Source organism: Drosophila sulfurigaster, chromosome 2R (assembly GCF_023558435.1).
Source record: "Drosophila sulfurigaster albostrigata strain 15112-1811.04 chromosome 2R, ASM2355843v2, whole genome shotgun sequence".
In the NCBI taxonomy this organism is placed as follows: Eukaryota; Metazoa; Arthropoda; class Insecta; order Diptera; family Drosophilidae; genus Drosophila; species Drosophila sulfurigaster.
In genome coordinates, this window is record NC_084882.1 from 1,893,074 (window position 1) to 1,911,874 (window position 18,801).

At 37.9% G+C, this 18,801-nt stretch overlaps 1 protein-coding gene across 2 annotated transcripts in view; it reads right to left on the bottom strand.

Moving 5' to 3' along the window:
• Nucleotides 1-9,356: 9,356 nt before the first annotated feature.
• Nucleotides 9,357-18,801, bottom strand: part of LOC133836071 (myosin-VIIa) — a 169,087-nt gene continuing 159,642 nt past the window's right edge. For both annotated transcript variants that reach the window (XM_062266364.1, XM_062266362.1), the window contains 3 exons: nucleotides 17,758-18,162; nucleotides 9,766-9,969; nucleotides 9,357-9,521 (listed from right to left, as the gene is read on the bottom strand). In XM_062266364.1, the coding sequence (XP_062122348.1) occupies nucleotides 9,459-9,521; nucleotides 9,766-9,969; nucleotides 17,758-18,162 (672 nt within the window). In that variant the 3' untranslated portion in view covers nucleotides 9,357-9,458. The remainder of the gene's footprint in view (nucleotides 9,522-9,765; nucleotides 9,970-17,757; nucleotides 18,163-18,801) is intronic.

Genomic DNA, 18,801 nt, shown 5'->3' on the forward strand with positions numbered 1-18,801 from the left:
CCTCATTCTCAAACATGTATTGGAGAATACGTCCCTTGTACCCATTCACAAACTGCTTGATTCTTCCGTCCACCGGACGGATAGAGTTGTATTTATGTATCTCGGTGCGAGCGTGGAAATGCCATTGCATACCTGCAGGTAGGTAATGCTGGCAGGAATAGCAATACTCCCCATTGATAGTGTTGGTGGTGTTGTTGAAGTTGATGATGTTCTCGGGATTCATGTTGATGTTTTTGTTTTTTTTTTTTTATTTTGTTGGTTGAATGTAATAAAGTTTATTTTATTTGTAGTATTGTTTCTAAAGTATTTGATTATGTATTGTAAAATTGATTTTTATAATGTTGATTAAGAATAATTTTTGAATTTTACAATTTGTTTAAACAAACTTTTGAAAGTTATTATCAATTTTCACTGCACAATTATAATTTGTTTTCGACGAGGGTTTTATTGTTAATATTGAAGGTTTAAACAATTTTTTCACTACACAATTATTCACTTAACAATTTTTAAATATTGTTAACTTTGGAGAATCGCGGAGCCGATGTGTATCTTCGAGTCACAAACTAGAAGTGATTTTAAGGATTTTAGGTTTTTGGATGAAACCCGAGGAAAATTGAATAGTGGACGAATATCTGTGGGTATTCATGGTGTGCTACCCTCATTGCATCTTGCTTATAATATTCGGCTTTTCTTTTAGATTTTCTATTTTATCTTCAAGTGTCTTGGAAATGGTGTTGTACTCTCGTCTGAATTACATCACGTTCCCATCCTTTTTAACGTTCATCACATCGTCCTTCCTCCGCTCCGATTTCGAATACATTCGAATTGACGAGACAAGTGGGCGCCACACCTTCGTTCGTTTTATAGATAGCATGGCGCCTACGATCGTTTTACAGCTAGCGATGCTAGCTAGCGTGCAAGGCGCCTTCGATCTACAAATCGTTTTCGACTGCGACCCCGACCCCCTCACCGTCTCGTTTTGGGACACACGACCTCGAGAGCGTATCGTAGCACGTGTTCGTTGCACGTTTTTGTCCTCGATCTACGAATCGTTTTCGATTGCGACCCCGACCCCGATCCCTCACCGTCTCGTCTCGATCTCGAGAGCGTATCGTAGCACGTGTTCGTCATACGTTTTCGCCCTCGATCTACGAATCGTTTTCGATTGCGACACCGACCCCGATTCCTCACCGTCTCGTCTCGACCTCGAGAGCGTATCGTAGCACATGTTCGTTGCACGTTTTCGTCCTCGATCTACGAATCGTTTTCGATTGCGACCCCGAGTGCGAGACCGATTGCGACCCCGACCTCGAGGGCGTGTCGGGACAAGCGATCTCGACTCCGACCCCGAGGGTGTCTCGGGACAAGCGATCTCGACCCCGACCCCGACTCCGAAGGATTTGTCTGACGAAACGCCCCCGACCCCGAACCCGATCCTTTCATCGCCCCGTCTCGGGTCGCGTATGATTCGTCACACAAATCCCACACTTGTCATTTCCACAGCTAACCCTAATTAAATTGCATCTTTATTACCTCACACTTGACATTTCAATAGGTTACTCTAATTAAATTGCATCTTTATTACCCCTAAATTGACATTAATGACATGTGACCCTAATTAGTACTTCCTTGTACAGAAATGTGTTTTGTATAGAAACGTGTTATTCCAACTACTTCGAGTAATCGCTTCTATGAATAGTTCAGGTTTGATAGTAGCAACTGCAGCAGCAGATCAAACCGTGGAAGGGTTATCGTCCAGCCAGAGAAGCTCACGTAACACCAATTTGGGTCTACTATTGACTACACATAAAATTGCTGAAACTGCCCCCGAAGAAGAGCCTAGTTCTGAGGTGGAGGCAGAGATAGCTGAATTAAAGCGAGGAACTGCTTCTAAATTAGTTTGTTGGAACTGCGAAATCCCCGGACACATCTGGGAGAATTGCTTAAATGAGCGTAGAGTTTTTTGTTACGGATGCGGAACTCCTCAGGTATACAAGCCGAATTGTCAAACCTGTAAACAGAGGTCGGAAAACCGTCAATCCGGGGTATTCAATGCAGGAAGGATGTCCCGATAGTAGAGATAGGTAATATAGTAGAACCTAAGATTATAGAAAATGAAGGATACATCGGTGATGAACGCACGATGTTAAGATTTTTACCTTACCATGAAAGATCAAGGAATTATAATTTAGTAAGAGATAGAATTTTTAGAACACATTTAGTTAAGAGCCGTCGTAATACCTTACGTATGCGAAAATATTATAGAAAATTAAAGAAACAAAAGAAACTGGTTATCTCAACAGTTTTTCAAAATGAGTCGGATCGACGTAGTTACGCGAAAGCCTCGTTCTTATCTTTTAGTGAATTTGGTTTGCTCGACACCGGAGCCACCATTAGTTGCATTGGGTCGTCGCTAGCATTAGAAAATTTTTTTGATCTACCAAATTTTAAGCCCATTAAATCGCAAGTGCGTACTGCAGATGCCAAACCACATCAGGTACTCGGAATTCTGAGAGTGAGCATGCAATATAAGAAGCAGCAAGAAGATATTGACTTGTATGTCATACCTTCTATAGCTCTGCGATTAATTCTTGGCATAGATTTTTGGCGTATTTTTGCACTAGCACCTGGAATTATTAGCTCTATTTCTGAAGAAGAAACTGAAAATACCGAACTTGAAGATCACTATCCATTGTCCGAATTACAATCTCGTCAACTGGAAGCGGTCAAGGCATTATTTCCGAATTTCGAAAAACAAGGTCTCGGACGTACTGCGTTAATTAAACATCATATAGATATTTCTGATGCTAAAGCGGTGAAGCAACGAAACTATCCAATTAGTCCAGCCGTAGAGAAGTTGATGTACAAGGAGATTGATCGCATGTTAGAGCTAGGAGTCATTGAGCCGTCACAGTCAGCATGGAGCTCACCTATTCGTCTTGTGGTGAAACCAAATAAGGTCCGGTTATGTCTTGATGCGCGAAAACTTAACGAAGTAACGAAAAAGGATGCTTATCCCCTACAGAGTATAGAAGGAATATTTTCTCGTTTACCAAAAGCCAACTTAATTACTAAGTTGAATCTTAAAGACGCTTATTGGCAAATTGAGTTGTCTGATGAAGCCAAACCGTTAACAGCTTTTACTGTTCCCGGTCGTTCGCTGTTTCAGTTTACAGTTCGGGTTATGTAATGCTCCATCCACAATGTGTCGATTGATGGATGACTTAACACCACCAGACTTACGTTATTGTGTTTTTGGTTATCTTGATGACTTATGTATTGTCTCAGGAGATTTTGAGTCATATTTGGCAGTATTAGTGCGTATAGCTGATTAGTTTAAAAAGGCTAATCTCACATTAAATATTTCAAAAAGCAAATTTTGTGTTACAACCGTAAACTATTTAGGATACGTTATTGGAAGCGGTGGAATTTCTCCAGATCCAGAGAAAATATCCTGTGTCCAAAATTGGCCCACACCCAAAAACTTAAAACAAGTACGAGGTTTCCTTGGAGTTTGCGGATGGTACCGACGCTTCATACAAAATTTTGCGGAAATTACCTTTCCCATCACTGAAGTGTTGTCCACTAAGAAAACTTTTAATTGGACCCCGGCAGCTCAGTCTGCAATGGATACGTTAAAAAATCTTTTAACATCAGCCCCGGTTTTACAAAATGCCGATTTTAGTCGGAAATTTTATGTGCATTGCGATGCTAGTGACTATGGAATTGGAGCGGTGCTCATTCAACTGTCGACTTCTGGAGAAGAAAAGCCTATAGCATACATGTCAAAGAAATTATCTAAATCTCAGCGTAACTATAGTGTCACGGAACGAGAATGTTTAGCCGTCATTTTAGCAGTAGAGAAATTCAGATGTTACCTTGAATTACAGCCCTTTGAGATAATCACTGATCATTCTAGCCTCGTCTGCCTTATGAGACAGCAAAATGTATCTGGTCGATTAGCTCGTTGGATTTTTCGATTACAGGCCTTTAAATTCACAATTTCTCATCGGAAAGGAAAAGATCATATTATTCCTGACGCGTTGTCACGGATAGGTGAAGGTGATATAGATAGTTTAGAACTTGTGGGACCGGAAATCGATTTGGAATCTTCAGCGTTTCTCGAACCTGATTATCTAGATCTAAAATTGAAAGTTGAATCTCATGGTAAAAAATTTCCAGATCTTAAAGTCATGGACAAATTCGTATACATACGAACCGAGCCATCAACAGGAGATAAACTTCAAGATTCTCATTGTTGGAAGCTTTGGGTACACCGGAAAGATTGTGAGAAGCTGTGATTTGTCAAGCACATGATAGTCTAAGCTCTGCACATGGCGGAATGCAAAAGACGATCAAAAGAGTGCGTCGCAATTTATTTTGGCCAGGTTTATCAAAAGACATTAGAAATTATATTAGGCAGTGTGATATGTGTAAGCAAACTAAGGCTCCAAATATGACACTACGTCCGCCTATAAGAGAGCAAAGCGTCTCTAATCGACCATTTCAAAAGCTTTATGTAGATATCTTGGGTCCTTGCCCACGAAGTCGCAAAGAAAACATTGGTTTACTAATAGTTCTTGACCATTTTAGTCGATACCTTTGTCTATGTCCATTAAAAAAGTTCACTATGTCGTTAATAATTGAGTTTTTGTCACAAAGGATCTTTGCCGAATTTGGAGTTCCTGAAATTATAGTATCAGATAATGGTTCTCAATTTAAATCAAACGAATTTGAAGCGTTCATGGCAAAATTCGGTATTCGTCATGTTTTTACTGCATTATATTCGCCACAGAGCAATGCAGCGGAGCGAGTGAATCGTTCCCTACTAGCCGCTATTCTAAGTTAATTATCTTAAGTCGGATCAAACTGAATGGGATATGTACTTGCCAAGTATTTCATCTGCCTTACGTTCTTCGCTTCATCAATCCATAGTTTGTTCCCCTTACAAAGCATTATTTGGAGTAAATATGATTAATCACGGAGGTGATTACAAGCTCTTAAAAAAATTGTCCTTGCTGGAGGAGTCTCCATATTTAGAAAGAGGTGATCAATTAGCTTTGTTGCGAGAAGACATTAAGAAAAGTAGTAGAGAAGCCTACGAGCGTAACGCCAGACAATACAATCTTCGATCCAATCCTGTCATTTATAAAGAAGGCCAAGAAGTATTTAAACGGAATTTCCATCTTAGTGATTTCAGTCAGAATTATAATAAAAAGCTAGGACATCAGTTCTCAAAATGTCGGATAAAGAAGAAAATTGGTAATTCTTTTTATCTATTGGAAAATCTACAAGATAGAGAATTAGGAGTGTATCAGGCGAAAGATATTCGAATCTAATTCCCATCTAATCTGCCTTTGTATGACTCGTGAGATTATCTGGTGGGTGTAATGGTCGCAAATGAAAAAATTATGCGTAAAATCTTTCTCCTTGAGATTTTAAATTTGCCGCGCAAAGTTAACGAAGACACAAACCATTGCACGATAAAGGGACAATACACCTCTGCAAATTAAATTTCCCCTCCGTGGTGAGTTGTCTATCGAAAGATCGTATGAGAAGGAGACGAGCTTTGTCACTTTGGCAACGACAGCTCTCATATTTTTCTTATTGGACTACGATCAGAGACGGATGCAGAAATTCTGGGTTGATGGTGTTTTAAAAAAAATTTAAAAACACATGCATCACCAGAAAAGAAGAGAAAATATAATCTGCCAACATCATCAGCATCCATCGATGCTTTTTTGCTTTGAGCAAAATAAAATATCCAACTCGTTACGCTTGTTAGGCGAAGGTAATTATTTTTATGAAGTAATCAAATTTTACATTGGTCCTAAGTTCGAATTTTTTCTCATATGTAGATTGTGAAAATTCGTCTAAGCCGTCATTATTTGTTATTAAATAATACGGATAGACAAAATTCTACAACTATAGTGGTTTTTAATACCACAAATCCGGCGCATGTTAGTCAGCGGAGGCCGACTATTTCGTGCCGGAGACTTTTTATATTTCTGGTCTGCCGCCTGCAGAACCTCCCAAACAGCATATGAGCTGTCGGCTGATGCCCTAACTTTTGGGTCAGGCCTATACCTTTTTTATAACTGATTTGCTTCCGCCCTATATTGTTACTATTATTATTGTTTGTTGGTACAGCTTTAAATATAATTTACAATTAAATAAATGAACTTCAAAATTAAATTCGATAAATAAAATAGACAAAAATAAATAAATAAAAAATAAATATTAAATATGAATTAAAAACGAATAAATAAAAAGTCAATATTAAATTTGATAAAAAGTTAAATATATAAAAATTAAATTAAAAAAAAAAGATGATTTAAAATTAAATAAATAAAAGTCACTATTAAATTTGGATAAATAAAAATATAAAAATTAAAAAAAAATAAAATAATAACAATAAAATAATAAAAATTAAAAATAAAATAATAAAAATTAAATAGTGTACCTGCATTTGTGTTATTTTTATTCGATATTGGTAGTATTCAGATCGAATCGTATTGTAGATTCCAGTCGGATTAGATTATTGACAAGAGGATCGACTCATGTGTTTATTTTTTTTAGAATCAGGAGGAACTCTATAATAATAAAGTTTTCGTGGCTTCGTGTAAAGCATAGCAAAAAACCCACCCCACAATCCCGAAAGAGCTAAGGGTTCAAAGGGTCCCGCTCCGCTATCTGCTTGCACGAGAGATGGTCGTGAATAATATTTGCAACCGTCTTCTCACATCCGGGGCTGACTATTCTTAGGAATTTTTGGCGCCCAATAGTGGGTCTGGCAACGCCATCATAAATGGTTAGCGGCCCAACGTGAAACTGGCAACGTCACCATAAATTATAATTTGTTTTCGACGAGGGTTTTATTGTTAATATTGAAGGTTTAAACAATTTTCACTGCACAATTATTCACTTAACAATTTTTAAATATTGTTAACTTTGGAGAATCGCGGAGCCGATGTGTATGTTCGAGTCACAAACTAGAAGTGATTTGAAGGACTTTAGGTTTCTGGATGAAAACCGAGGAAAATTGAATATTGGGCGAATGTCGATGAGTATTTATGGTGTGCTGCCCTCATTGCACTGCGTTACCGACCTTTTTCGCACATTCGTCACGTCTTGGTTATAATATTCGGCTTTTCTTTCAGATTTTCTATTTTATCTTCAAGTGTCTTGGAAATGGTGTTGTACTTTCGTCTGAATTCCATCACGTTCCCATCCTTTTTTAACGTTCATCACATACATTCGAATTAATGAGATAAGTGAGTGTGGCGCCTTCGACCGTTTTACAGGTAGCGTCGGGCTTCCGAACATATTTCATCACATATTCGATCGTCTTGGATGTGGCGCTGCGTCACGTTTCGATCTAGTATGGGTGGGTGTTCGCGCGTTCGTACGCTACGTTCGTTAAAGAGCGTTTCACATTCTCGTAGGACGTCTTCGACTCACGTTTTCGAGCACGATCTACGAATCGTATTTCGACTACGACCCCGACCCCGATCCCCTCACCGTCCCGTCTCGGGACACGCGACCTCGACCCCGACTCCGACTACGTTTTCGAGCTGAACGTTCACGTGTTCCATCGTTTTGGGTACAGCGCTGCGCCCCTGATTGATAATGTACGCTACGTTCGTTAATGATAAGAGCGTATTGTAACACGTGTGACGAACACGTTTTCGTCCACGATCTACGAATCGATTTCGACTGCGACCCCGAGTGCGACCCCGACCCCGAGGGCGTGTCGGGATAAGCGACCTCGACCCCGACCCCGACTCCGAAGAATCTATAACGGATTTGTGTGACGAAACGCCCCCGACCCCGATCCCGATCCTTTCATCGCCCCGTCTCGGGTCACATACGATTTGACATTTCCACAGGTGACCCTAATTAAATTGCATCTTTATTACCTCACACTTGACATTAATGACAGGTGACCCTAATTAACACTTCCTTGCATGAGGATTAGATTTGTGAGAAAACTTGATATTCCAACTACTATTGACAAATTATTTAATAACTGAAAACTAACATACAGACACAAATAAAAAAACATAACCCTTGTTTTTATAAATTGTTATCAGTTTAGAAAATAATCGTTCTAAAATAATATTTCCATGATTTGTAATAGTTTTAATATTCTTTGCGATAAAGCTTTCTAAACATTTCCTGCTTTCCCACTTTCAATACTTATTACTATTTTAATGAAAACTTAACATCGAATCATCAACTATCGCATTTTATACTTTAATCTTTGATTTAATCATTCGTTTCAATACAATTCAAAAAGCTTTGTCCCGATCTAGCTGGTTTGCAGCATAAGTCCACTTAAGTACATTTGTTCCAATTGTATATCCGAATAAAGCGGAAGCTCACATTTTCCAATATAAAAAAATAATATTTTTTTTTTCTATTCAGCCCAGTTGAAATGATTAATTTACACATGTATATTTGATTCCCTTGGAATCTGGTTATGAATAGACTACTACATAAATTTATTAACATTTATTATTTAACATGGTGGCCCATGTTAAGAGATTGGTGGCGATTGACGAAGGCCTTCTTCCAATTCAGAAAATTAAAGAGTGATAATAACTAGGTACCCCTAATGCGTGCTCTTTACGAAGAAGTTTGAGGTCCTCAGGTGGCTCACCCCGGAAATGGGCAGCACTACCTAGCAAAGTAAAGTGGCATGTAGTCTCAACGTGTTAGTAAGGAGGCCAATAGTCCTCTTTGGTACCTATCTGGAGCCTGCAATTGGATGGAAAGCTAATATACATAGCTATTGGTTATAATATCCACCTGCTTTACTCATATTAACATTACTTTTCTGGCTGCACTACACGAAGCTGAGGGCGGACAGGGCTAGGCATACACAATGACCTCACCATCTTCATCGACAGCTCGACGATGGCATATTTTATTACTTTTATTAACTCCTTTACTATTGCAGCATGTTTCGGGTGAAAGTTTTCGCCATCAGTTTAGCTACAGAAAATGCAACGAGCTCGGAAGCAAGGAAACAGTGGAACATCTACGCGAATGACCGGTACAATCCATGATCCGTCCGCGATACTTTGCAATGCAGGGTGTAACTGATCTTCGTGAAGTTGACAATACCATAGAGTACAAAATTAATATTTTGAATGCAGTAATTATATCGATACGAGTATACGAAATATAGCTTCAGGTTTATTTTAAAATATTAATTATCTTATTATATATTAATTTGCTCTTACCAAAAATATGTGTGGAGTATCTAACAATTGAGCACATTTGACTGTAGATTTCATACCTGTTTTCTTGTAATTTGTTTCCGGGAAAAAAGTTGAAGCAAAAACAAAATATTTTAATTTAAATATTATTTATTATTGATGGAAAGGAAACAAAGTTACAAAGCTTTACTCATAATAAATGCAATTTTATACTGGCATCCACAACGCGACTTATTATTCTATTTTTCCTTTCACAATTTCGGAGTACTCTTTAATTAATGTTGCTATTTGGAAAGCCTGGAAAAATAATAATATTTCAGGGTAATTATTAGAAATAATAATTGTTATAAAAAAAATTCAAAGCTGTGCTGAACAGTATTACGATGACTTTAAATTGCTGTGAATCCAATATTCTAATCGGATATTCGACTATATCGTTAAATTTTATATCACCTTTTGTTGCTTACAAAAAGTCGCATAGAATCAAGCTTGTTCGCCTGTTTTATTTTTTTGTTTTTTATTTTTAATTTATGAAAATTACCTGCGAAGTACTCAAAATGACCTTTGACTGTTTTTTTTCAGTTCCAGTAAAAATCATCAAGGAGTTCATATTCGGAGAAAATGAAATTAGCGATTCATATTCGTGTGAACATAAAATATTCCGTGATCGATGTTCCAATAAATGTATACCACTTTGATCGACAGCCAGCCATAACATCCTCGGCCAATTAGAAGTAAATGTTTGCTTTAATACAAAAAAAAAAATTGGTATAAGTTAAAATTACAACAAATGTATTAGAGATCATAAATGTAGAGCTTTTATTGAAAACACTTTTTGATGCTACATGCCGATTAGAGTTACTTTAGAATATAAATAACGAGTACAATTTTAAAGATAGTATTATCGAATTTTCTTTGTCTCTTAGATAAATTTCCTGCACACACAAAGTTATTATACCATTCTATTCTATGGGTAGCGGGAATAAAAGTATTAGATTATAAAGACTATAGTTATATTCGGAAATAAATAAAATAAATAGTTATAAAATAATAAAAATATATTCTTGATCAGGGGCTGTCTGTCCATATGAACACCTAGAGACATAGGGCCACAAATTTTTCATAGCACTCATTGTTTGCAAGCAGATACATTTTTGTAATAATAACAATAATATTCTTCATGATTTCTAAAAATTTGGTTGCGATTAGATACAAATCTTTGCAAGTTATTTTAAGAAACAATTTTATACGGCAAAACACGGTTGATATTGTCGAATTTTAGATATTTTAGAAATGAAGCATGATGACAAAAGATTTTTTTAAAGCATTATGTTTAGGCGTTACCGCCTGACTGAGAACTATACGAACATACATATATATTTCAGTTTAGAGGTGTAAAGCAGGATCATTATTCAGTAGTATTTTATAAGTGCTTACAAAGGCATCAGGTCTAAGCACATTGTTCTCTCTTTTGTTCATATTTTTGAGTGTGGAAGAATAATTTAATGTGGATTCTGGATTCCAACTCTAATCGGTTCATATAAAAATGCTGCCACATTGCATACAAAAAATTCGTTTATTTTTATTAATTAACGATTATATGTATATAGTTCAAAAACATTGATAAAAGTGCAATGCAATTAAAATTAAAAAAAAAAAACAACATTTTAGTTTAATAACAAATTTGACACTCTATATGCATTAATGACATTTTATACAGAGAAGTGAAGTTTTATTGTTGTTTTTAGCACAGGCAAAACACATAGTTAATGATTTTGAAAACATCGTAAAATAGGGTCTATAGCACCTTTTTGTTTTTGTTTTTCATAGCATTTTTTCCAATTATGTATTCGTGAATATTGAATATTTCAAGAATATTTCTTCTTCCTATTTGAGTCAAAATAAATCGTATTAAAAGTATTTAATGTAGAACTATAATGAATTTTTACCTGGATTTGAGATTTTGTCATCTTGGTTAAATTTTGACATCATTTAATTTTGATTAAAGATTTTATTCTTGATTAATATAATTATTTAGGAAAAATTGAGTTAAGTACTCTAAAAATAAATCATCCAAAATCATTTTGGTCTTAGTACTAAGAATTTTACAAAAAAAAAGTAAGAAAGCTACAGTCGAGTGTGCTCGACTGTGAGATACCCGCTACCCAGTTTTAATAAAGGCAAAATATTGCGGTATCATTTTCAAAATATACCGAATATACTGCAAAAATACTAAAAATGTACCAAATGGTATATTTGGTATATCGATATAGTACACCATTCAAAATATACCATAGACGGCACAATGTGCCAGATTGTCGGCCAAAGCAAGTATTTTCTTAATAACTTCCCCAATTTTTATTTGATCGCAACCAAATTTTCAGGAATCATAACTACTATAGTAATTATAGTATGTTCTAAAATTCGTAACTCTAGCTTAAAAATTACGCTTGTTATTCGAAAATTATAGCTCTATCTCTTATAGTCTCTGAGATCCAGTGTTTCATACGGAACTTTTTCCAGGACTTGAGATTTTGTCATGTTGATTAAATTTTGACATAATTTAATCTTGATTCAATATTTTATTCTTGATTAAAATAATTATTTAGGAAAAATTGAGTTAAGTACACTAAAAATAATCTTCCAAAATCATTTTGGTCTTATTACTAAGAATTTTATCAAAAAAGTGCGGCAAGAACATGAAAATATTGAAGTTAGAAAACACTTCTTGATTGCAAGAACATTTGATATAAGTCGAAGTTCTTATAAATAAGAAAAAATATAATACTTTCAAGACCACAAAACTTATTAAAAGATAAAAAATTATATTATATTTCATTGTTTTTTTTTTTTTTATAAATTTAATTTTACTATTTTATTTAATAGGCGCATTCAAATATTAAGATGTACGTATATACATATGTATGTATATGTTGAACACCACTAAATAACTTTATAAGAATTTCGATGGATTCGAAACGAATGTTCGAAACGAGTTAATTCTTTCGAAGCGCGAGTCATTCAGAAGGGCAAGTCTTGTGGCGTATGCTCAAAAGAGAATCACCCTGTCCGGGTCTGTCTGCGATTCCTCCAAATGTCCGTCAACGATCGGATGACCTACATAAAACAGAAAAGCCTGTTTGAACTGTTTCGCTGGAGGTCACCAACTTTGTACTAGTGCGCACAATTGCTTCACATGCAAGAGGCGGGACAACGATCTGCTTCATCGGGGCGATAATGCCCAAAATGGTGTGTCTTCTTCTACTCCAGTTCTCAATTCCACTATACAGTCTACACCAAACTAATCGGCAACGAATGAGCAAATTTACTTTGTCGTGAACTCGTATAATATCCTGCTCGGCACGGCCGAGTCGTAAAGGTACGACTCTAAAAGCTTATGGGTGTTGCTGGGGAGCATTGTCTTGATCTTGTACATTAGACCTTCTAGCCAGACTCTGTCAAATGATTGAGAGACATCTAAGAATATGCCAGTTCAGTACTCTCGTTTTTCGAACGCGTTCCGAATTTCTGATGTTATTTGGTTGACCTGCTCAATTGTTCCGTGCCTTTCACGAAACCCAAATTGGTGTGACGGGATTCCTTCCTGGAGACTTAGGTATGTGTTTATGCGAGTCAAAACGCATTTTTCAAAGAGTTTAGATAAGCATGAAAGTAGGCTTATAGGTCTATACGACGTGGAGATTGTGTGGTCTTTTCCCGGCTTTGCTATCATTATTATGATTGCCTTTTTCCATCTCACTGGATACGAGTAGTAGCAAAGTTTTGCGATGACATTGAAAAGCTGGGCGATAGTGCAATATGGGAGCTCGATGATCATTTTGGGAGTTATGTGGTCGCAGTGAATTAATAAAGCTGTCTACTTCGGCTTCATTGTTGAGATGAGGAATTAGCTCAATGTGTGAGCTCATATACTTTCTGTACTTAACCCAATTGGTTTTCTGTGAGGTCAATTTTAATGATTGTTCCAATGTTCCTCGATATCGGAGTAGAATAAACGGGATAGGCGAGTGATCAGATGAAAGATCCGAAAGGCATTCGGCGCTTATCAGATTTTTGGAATGTTTTTGGTAATCGCAAAGTCTATTAAATCGGGCAGTTTCTTTGGGTCTGCCGGCCAGTATGTTGGTGTGCCAGGAGAAACATAGTCGAGCTTGTTCTTGGCGTTGATAATGGCATTGTAGAGCTGCTTTCCTTTTGGAGTCACGAGACGAGATCCCCAGTGTGTGTGCTTGGCATTGTAGTCTTCTGCTGCTATGAAGTGGTTTCCTAGTGAGTTGAAAAACTGCATAAACTCATCTTCAGCTATAGTAAAGCGAGGGGGGCAGTATATGGCGGCTAGTGTAAGTTCGTTGCCGGTATTTAGTTTTATATTTATAGATGTGGCCTGTAGGTAGTTTTAGCAAATTTGTTATGATAGTAGTGCTTAATACGGCTTCTGATTAGAATTCCAGTCCCACCATGTGCTTTACCGTCTGGATGATTTGTTCCGTAGAAAGTATATCCTCGTAGATGAAAATTGTATTTGTTTGTATGGTGTGTTTCTGAAAGCAGCATTACGTCGATTTGATTGTCGAGTAGGAATTGATCTAACTCAAGTTTATGCTGTGAAACGCCGTTAGCGTTCCACGTAGAGATCCGTAGGGGAGTCATTATTTGGATTGTTGTGAAACCAGCATTTGAATCAATAGATTTTGGTTTCGCATTAAATCTTGCATATTTGTGCGCATGAATGACATAAATTCTGTAAGGCTTTGTTGTAAGCTGCATATCATAGCTTCGAAGTTGCTTTTTGGCTGCTCCGGCGATTGATGTTGCTGAGCCATGTTGGTATGCTGATTGCAGAAATGAACTTTTTGAGGCAGGGGTAGCCGGTCCTGATTTTAAAGCGCTTGCGTATGTCACACTTTTTTCAGAGTTAATAGGTTCTAGTGAGGATCTGGCTGCAGTCGAGAAGAAGACTTCGGGGTTTGATCTGGAGACTTTCAACGTTTTATTTTGGGTGCGGGCGGTAATTCCTTTTTGATGGATGCGGCTTTTGAGATCCTTATAAACTGGGCAACCTCTATAGTTAGCAGTGTGATTGCCACCGCAGTTGCCGCACTTTTTCGAGTTGCAGTCATCTTTGCTCGCTGGGCAGTGTGCGGAGTCATGAAGCTCTCCACATACTACACACACCGGGCGCAGTTTACAGTATGACCTTGTATGACCATATTCTTGGTAGTTTGCACATTAACCGGACCATTGCATTTGTGCGGTTCCTCAACTTCGCCGGTGCAGCAGGAACTGAAGATTATATATAGGGTGCACTTCGTATTTCTTCAGGGGCTTATTTTCTGGCTCGAGCTCAACCTTAAAGAGTGGCTGCGGCTTTCTATCCCTGTTAAGGATATTGAAGACTGTCTTTGCGCTAAATCCCTTCTCTGGTAGTGCCTTGTTATCTCTGCAGGCGTTACTTCGGCTTCTATACCCTTAAGTACGACTTGCAAGCCCTTGCTTCTTTTAAGCTGATACGTGTAAAAGTTCTTTTTATTATCGGTAAGATATTTCGATAATACTCTGTAATTGTCTTCAGACTTCATTTGAACTTTTGTTTCGTGAATGTTGCCCTTTACAAGGGGTATTATGTGGAAGTTATCCTTGCCAATAAGCTCAATAATTTTGTTAACGAGAACATTGGAACTTTTTTCTCGTATATAAATAGGCGGAGGCTTTGGCTTCCTTTTCTCGACTTCAGTAGATTCGGCCGCCTCAACCTCATAGGCGTCTGCCAAGATTTTGAATCGGTTCGAGTTCATGTCCGTTTCTATTGCAGCTAGGCTAGCATTGCCACGGGTTATTTTGCGTTGAGAATTTAGAGGGCTCATCTTTCTTTTAATTTGAATGTAGCGATCCATACCAGTCTGCACAGCCGGCTTAATAGGTTCATTGTTTTTGTTCTTTTTTTCCGGCAGCGCAGCGACAGACGTAGTAATGTTTGCGCTGCTAGCTGATGATGTCGTTAAACGCGCTGTCGATACAGTTGCGGTTGTTGTTGTTGTTACGGTTGACGTTGTCAGTGAAATTGCGGTGCTGGTTACTGCGCTCTTAGGCTGCAGAGACATCGCTGGAAGCGAGGGAGAGCATGAGCGCGCTCTATTGCTCTCTACGTTTAGAAATTCGGTCGAGTTGGGGGTAATTGACCGCACTTGATCAGAGCTTGCATTATTTTCGGTCGCTTTAAAAGAGAAGTACGCGTTGTTTCTTTGTTGTGAGAGCCGTCTCTCGTCTTGCTCACGGTTACGTCATTCAAGTTAACAATAAAGTTGACAAGCTTATTTTCAAGTTTCCGAAGGTGGAGGATCTTCCAGGGAAGCTGGTTAAAGAGTCACAACCTATGTCCGCGTTGAAACAACGCTACGCATCTCCTCACTGTGAAGACAAGTCACTTTCAGTGACTGGCTTCGACCTTTGCGGTGAAGTTCTATTGGCCGTGCTTTCTTCGACCATAACATTGAAGCTTCTAGCCGAGAATTTCCTTCTACTGGAACGATTCTAAAATCATGCTGGCTTGGGTAAACAAGCCACCGCCAAGTGGACAGCTTTTGAGGCCAGTCGTAAGGTTAAAATAGTCCCAACCAGCGACTCCAAAATGTGGTCGCATGTGCGATCTGAGCACAGTCCTACGAATCTCTCGTGTCGAGTTGTCCTGCCACAGAAGCTAATCCATAACTCTTTGTGGTGACTTAATGACACAACTCTCCTTGTCCTATTCCGGACACTCTGCTGGAACATAGCATTCGATGAAACAGTGCCAAGTTGGCTCCCACTCTCGATTTTCTGAGTAGGTTATCTGACTTAACTAGATCACTTCGTTCTTCCGCTTATGTTTAATATGGCGGCTCAATGCTCAACTGTGGTCAGCGCTGACGAGCTATCACTTTCCAAGAAATACCATTATTTGCGGTCAAGGCAACAGTCACACGTTCCGTCCGAAATTTAAATCCCTTCCTGGATTGCAAGGGATTTTACGTGCTTGTGGGTATTCCTCTTCCTTTGTCCGACTTTTGGTCCGACTTTTGGTCTATTTTACCCATCATATATCGTTACATGGGGTCTGATTCGCTCCAAGTTCTGGATTCCGAAATTAAGGGTCCTTGTCAAATCCACAATAAATTCATGCAAGATCTGCGTGATCTACGAGAAGAGGCTGCTCCTTCTTCGCCCGACTTCGGTGCGGTCACGATCCCTATCGCTCTCCAGCCATCGACAGGCCTTACCGCTGCCCAAGGGGGACATCCCTCTCGTCTTTGCTCCAGAATAAAGCTGTGAACATCCTCATGTCCGCGAATATTCTCGTCAACACCGAATGCAAGATATTCAAGATCATCTGCGATCGTCCGCTCTCGCACATCCGACTTCCGTCGAAGGGTGTTGCTGCAATTTGATCCCCAACTCTGCCGCCGCACCCCTTTCCGACCAGTCGATGAATTAGTTCCGCAAAATTACGCTTGCTGAGAAACGCTGGATCCAGCCATCAATGATTTCCTGGTGCGCGGCGCTGACGTGTATCCTCACATCATTGAAGCTAGCATACTGCCGGCATGTGGACAGTAAATCCATTTCATTGCAAGGAGAGCATGTTGATGGCAGATGTGACAGTTTAGTATTTTGCTTGTGTGACTTTGTGACACGCACAGTCACACTGATGAAGCTTTTGCTCGACACCCTGTCATTTTTAGCGCTAAAATAAACTAGTAAGAAAGCTACAGTAAGATACCCGCTACCCATTTTGAATAAAATCAAAATATTCTGGTATTATTTTCAAAATATACCAGAAATACTATAAGAATACTAAAAATATACCACATGGTATTTTTTTTAAACGATATAGTACCACATTCAAAATATACCAGGTTGTCGGCCAAAGCAACTCAGACCCCTAGTAAGTAGGCGTTTTTGCCCATACAAAAGTATTTCTTTAATAACTTCCGCAATTTTTATCTGATCGCAATACTATAGTTATTATTGTACACACCATAATTCGCAGCTGTAGCTTACAAAAATTTGAAAAAAAATTGATCTGCGTGCAAACATAACAAATGCTGTCTGAGATCTAGGTGTTCATACAGACAGACAGACAAGGCTAAATCGACTCGGCTGTTGACCCTGGTCAAGAATATAAATACTTTATAGGGTCGGAGATGCCTCCTTTCACCTGTTACATACATTTCCTGCCGGCACAAAGTTATAATATCCTTCTACCCTTCTATAATACCCTTCTACAAAGGTATAATACCTTTCTACCCTATGGGTAGTGGTTATAATTACGATTGCCGATAAGTTCACTCCTAACTCGTTTGTTTTAGTAGCATAGATAGAGTGTTCAGGATAATGTAGGCTGTGCTGCTTGAACGTATATATGTATGTAGTATTTGGTTTATTTGGTTGATTTGAGAAGATGCTCACATCTACATGTATATTCATTTCATAATAAACAATTAAAAATAAAATTAATAAAAATATTTATACTAACCATAACGTCGAATATTGTCGCACGATGAAGAGGCCAACTCTGTATCAAATTAAGAAACGATTTTTTTGCTTCTAAATTTAACATGCCTTTCAAACTTTGATGATGCATTGCAACCGCTCCTTGTGGAATATTTGGAACAAAGCGGGGTGGTAAACAGTGGCTGGCTACAGCTTCATAATCATTTACTTTTTCAGAATAATCTCCAAGCTCCAATTGTCCTTGCAGTGCGGTAAGCATAATAGCTTCCATTTCGGAAATAGGATAACGTTCGCTTCTTAGATTATGTAATATTTGATGGTAAAGCAATTCTTTCTCCACTGCATCGTCCAAATTAATAAAACTGTCGCAAAATAAATGTTTTTTGAACAAGAAAATGTGGTTTTGATGTTGCATTGCATATTGAATCTGTAAAAAAAAATAAACATGAGTGAGTTTTTTTTTTTAATTTTCCGTTCGGTATTCTATTTATTTATTTAAAGACTCTAAACGGCAAACAAAATTATTTAAAACAAGTAAGAAAGTTCCAGTCGAGTGTGCTAGACTGTGAGATACCCTCTACCCATTTTGAATAAAAGCAAATTATTACGATACCAAAAATACCACAAATATTAAAAATATACAAAATTGTATGTTTGGTATATCGATTTAGTACCACATTCAAAATATACCATAGACGGAGCAATATACCAAGAGCCAGATCAACCCAGACCCCTTGTAAGTAGGCGTTTTTGCCCATACAAAATATTTCGTGAATAACTTTCACGATTTTTATCTGATCGAACCCAAATTTTGAGGAATCACAATTGCTATAGGTATTATCGTATAATATATACAAAAACTCTAGCTTTAAAATTACGCTTGTTATTCGATTTTTGTTGACGGATTTTTGTTGACGGACAGACGGACATAGCTAGATCGTCTCGGCTGTTGACACTGGTCAAGAATTTATATACTTTATAGGGTCGAAGATGCCTCCTTCTACCCCATGGGTAGCGGGTATAAAAAAAATATATATATAGTGACATACACTACCACACTCATTTC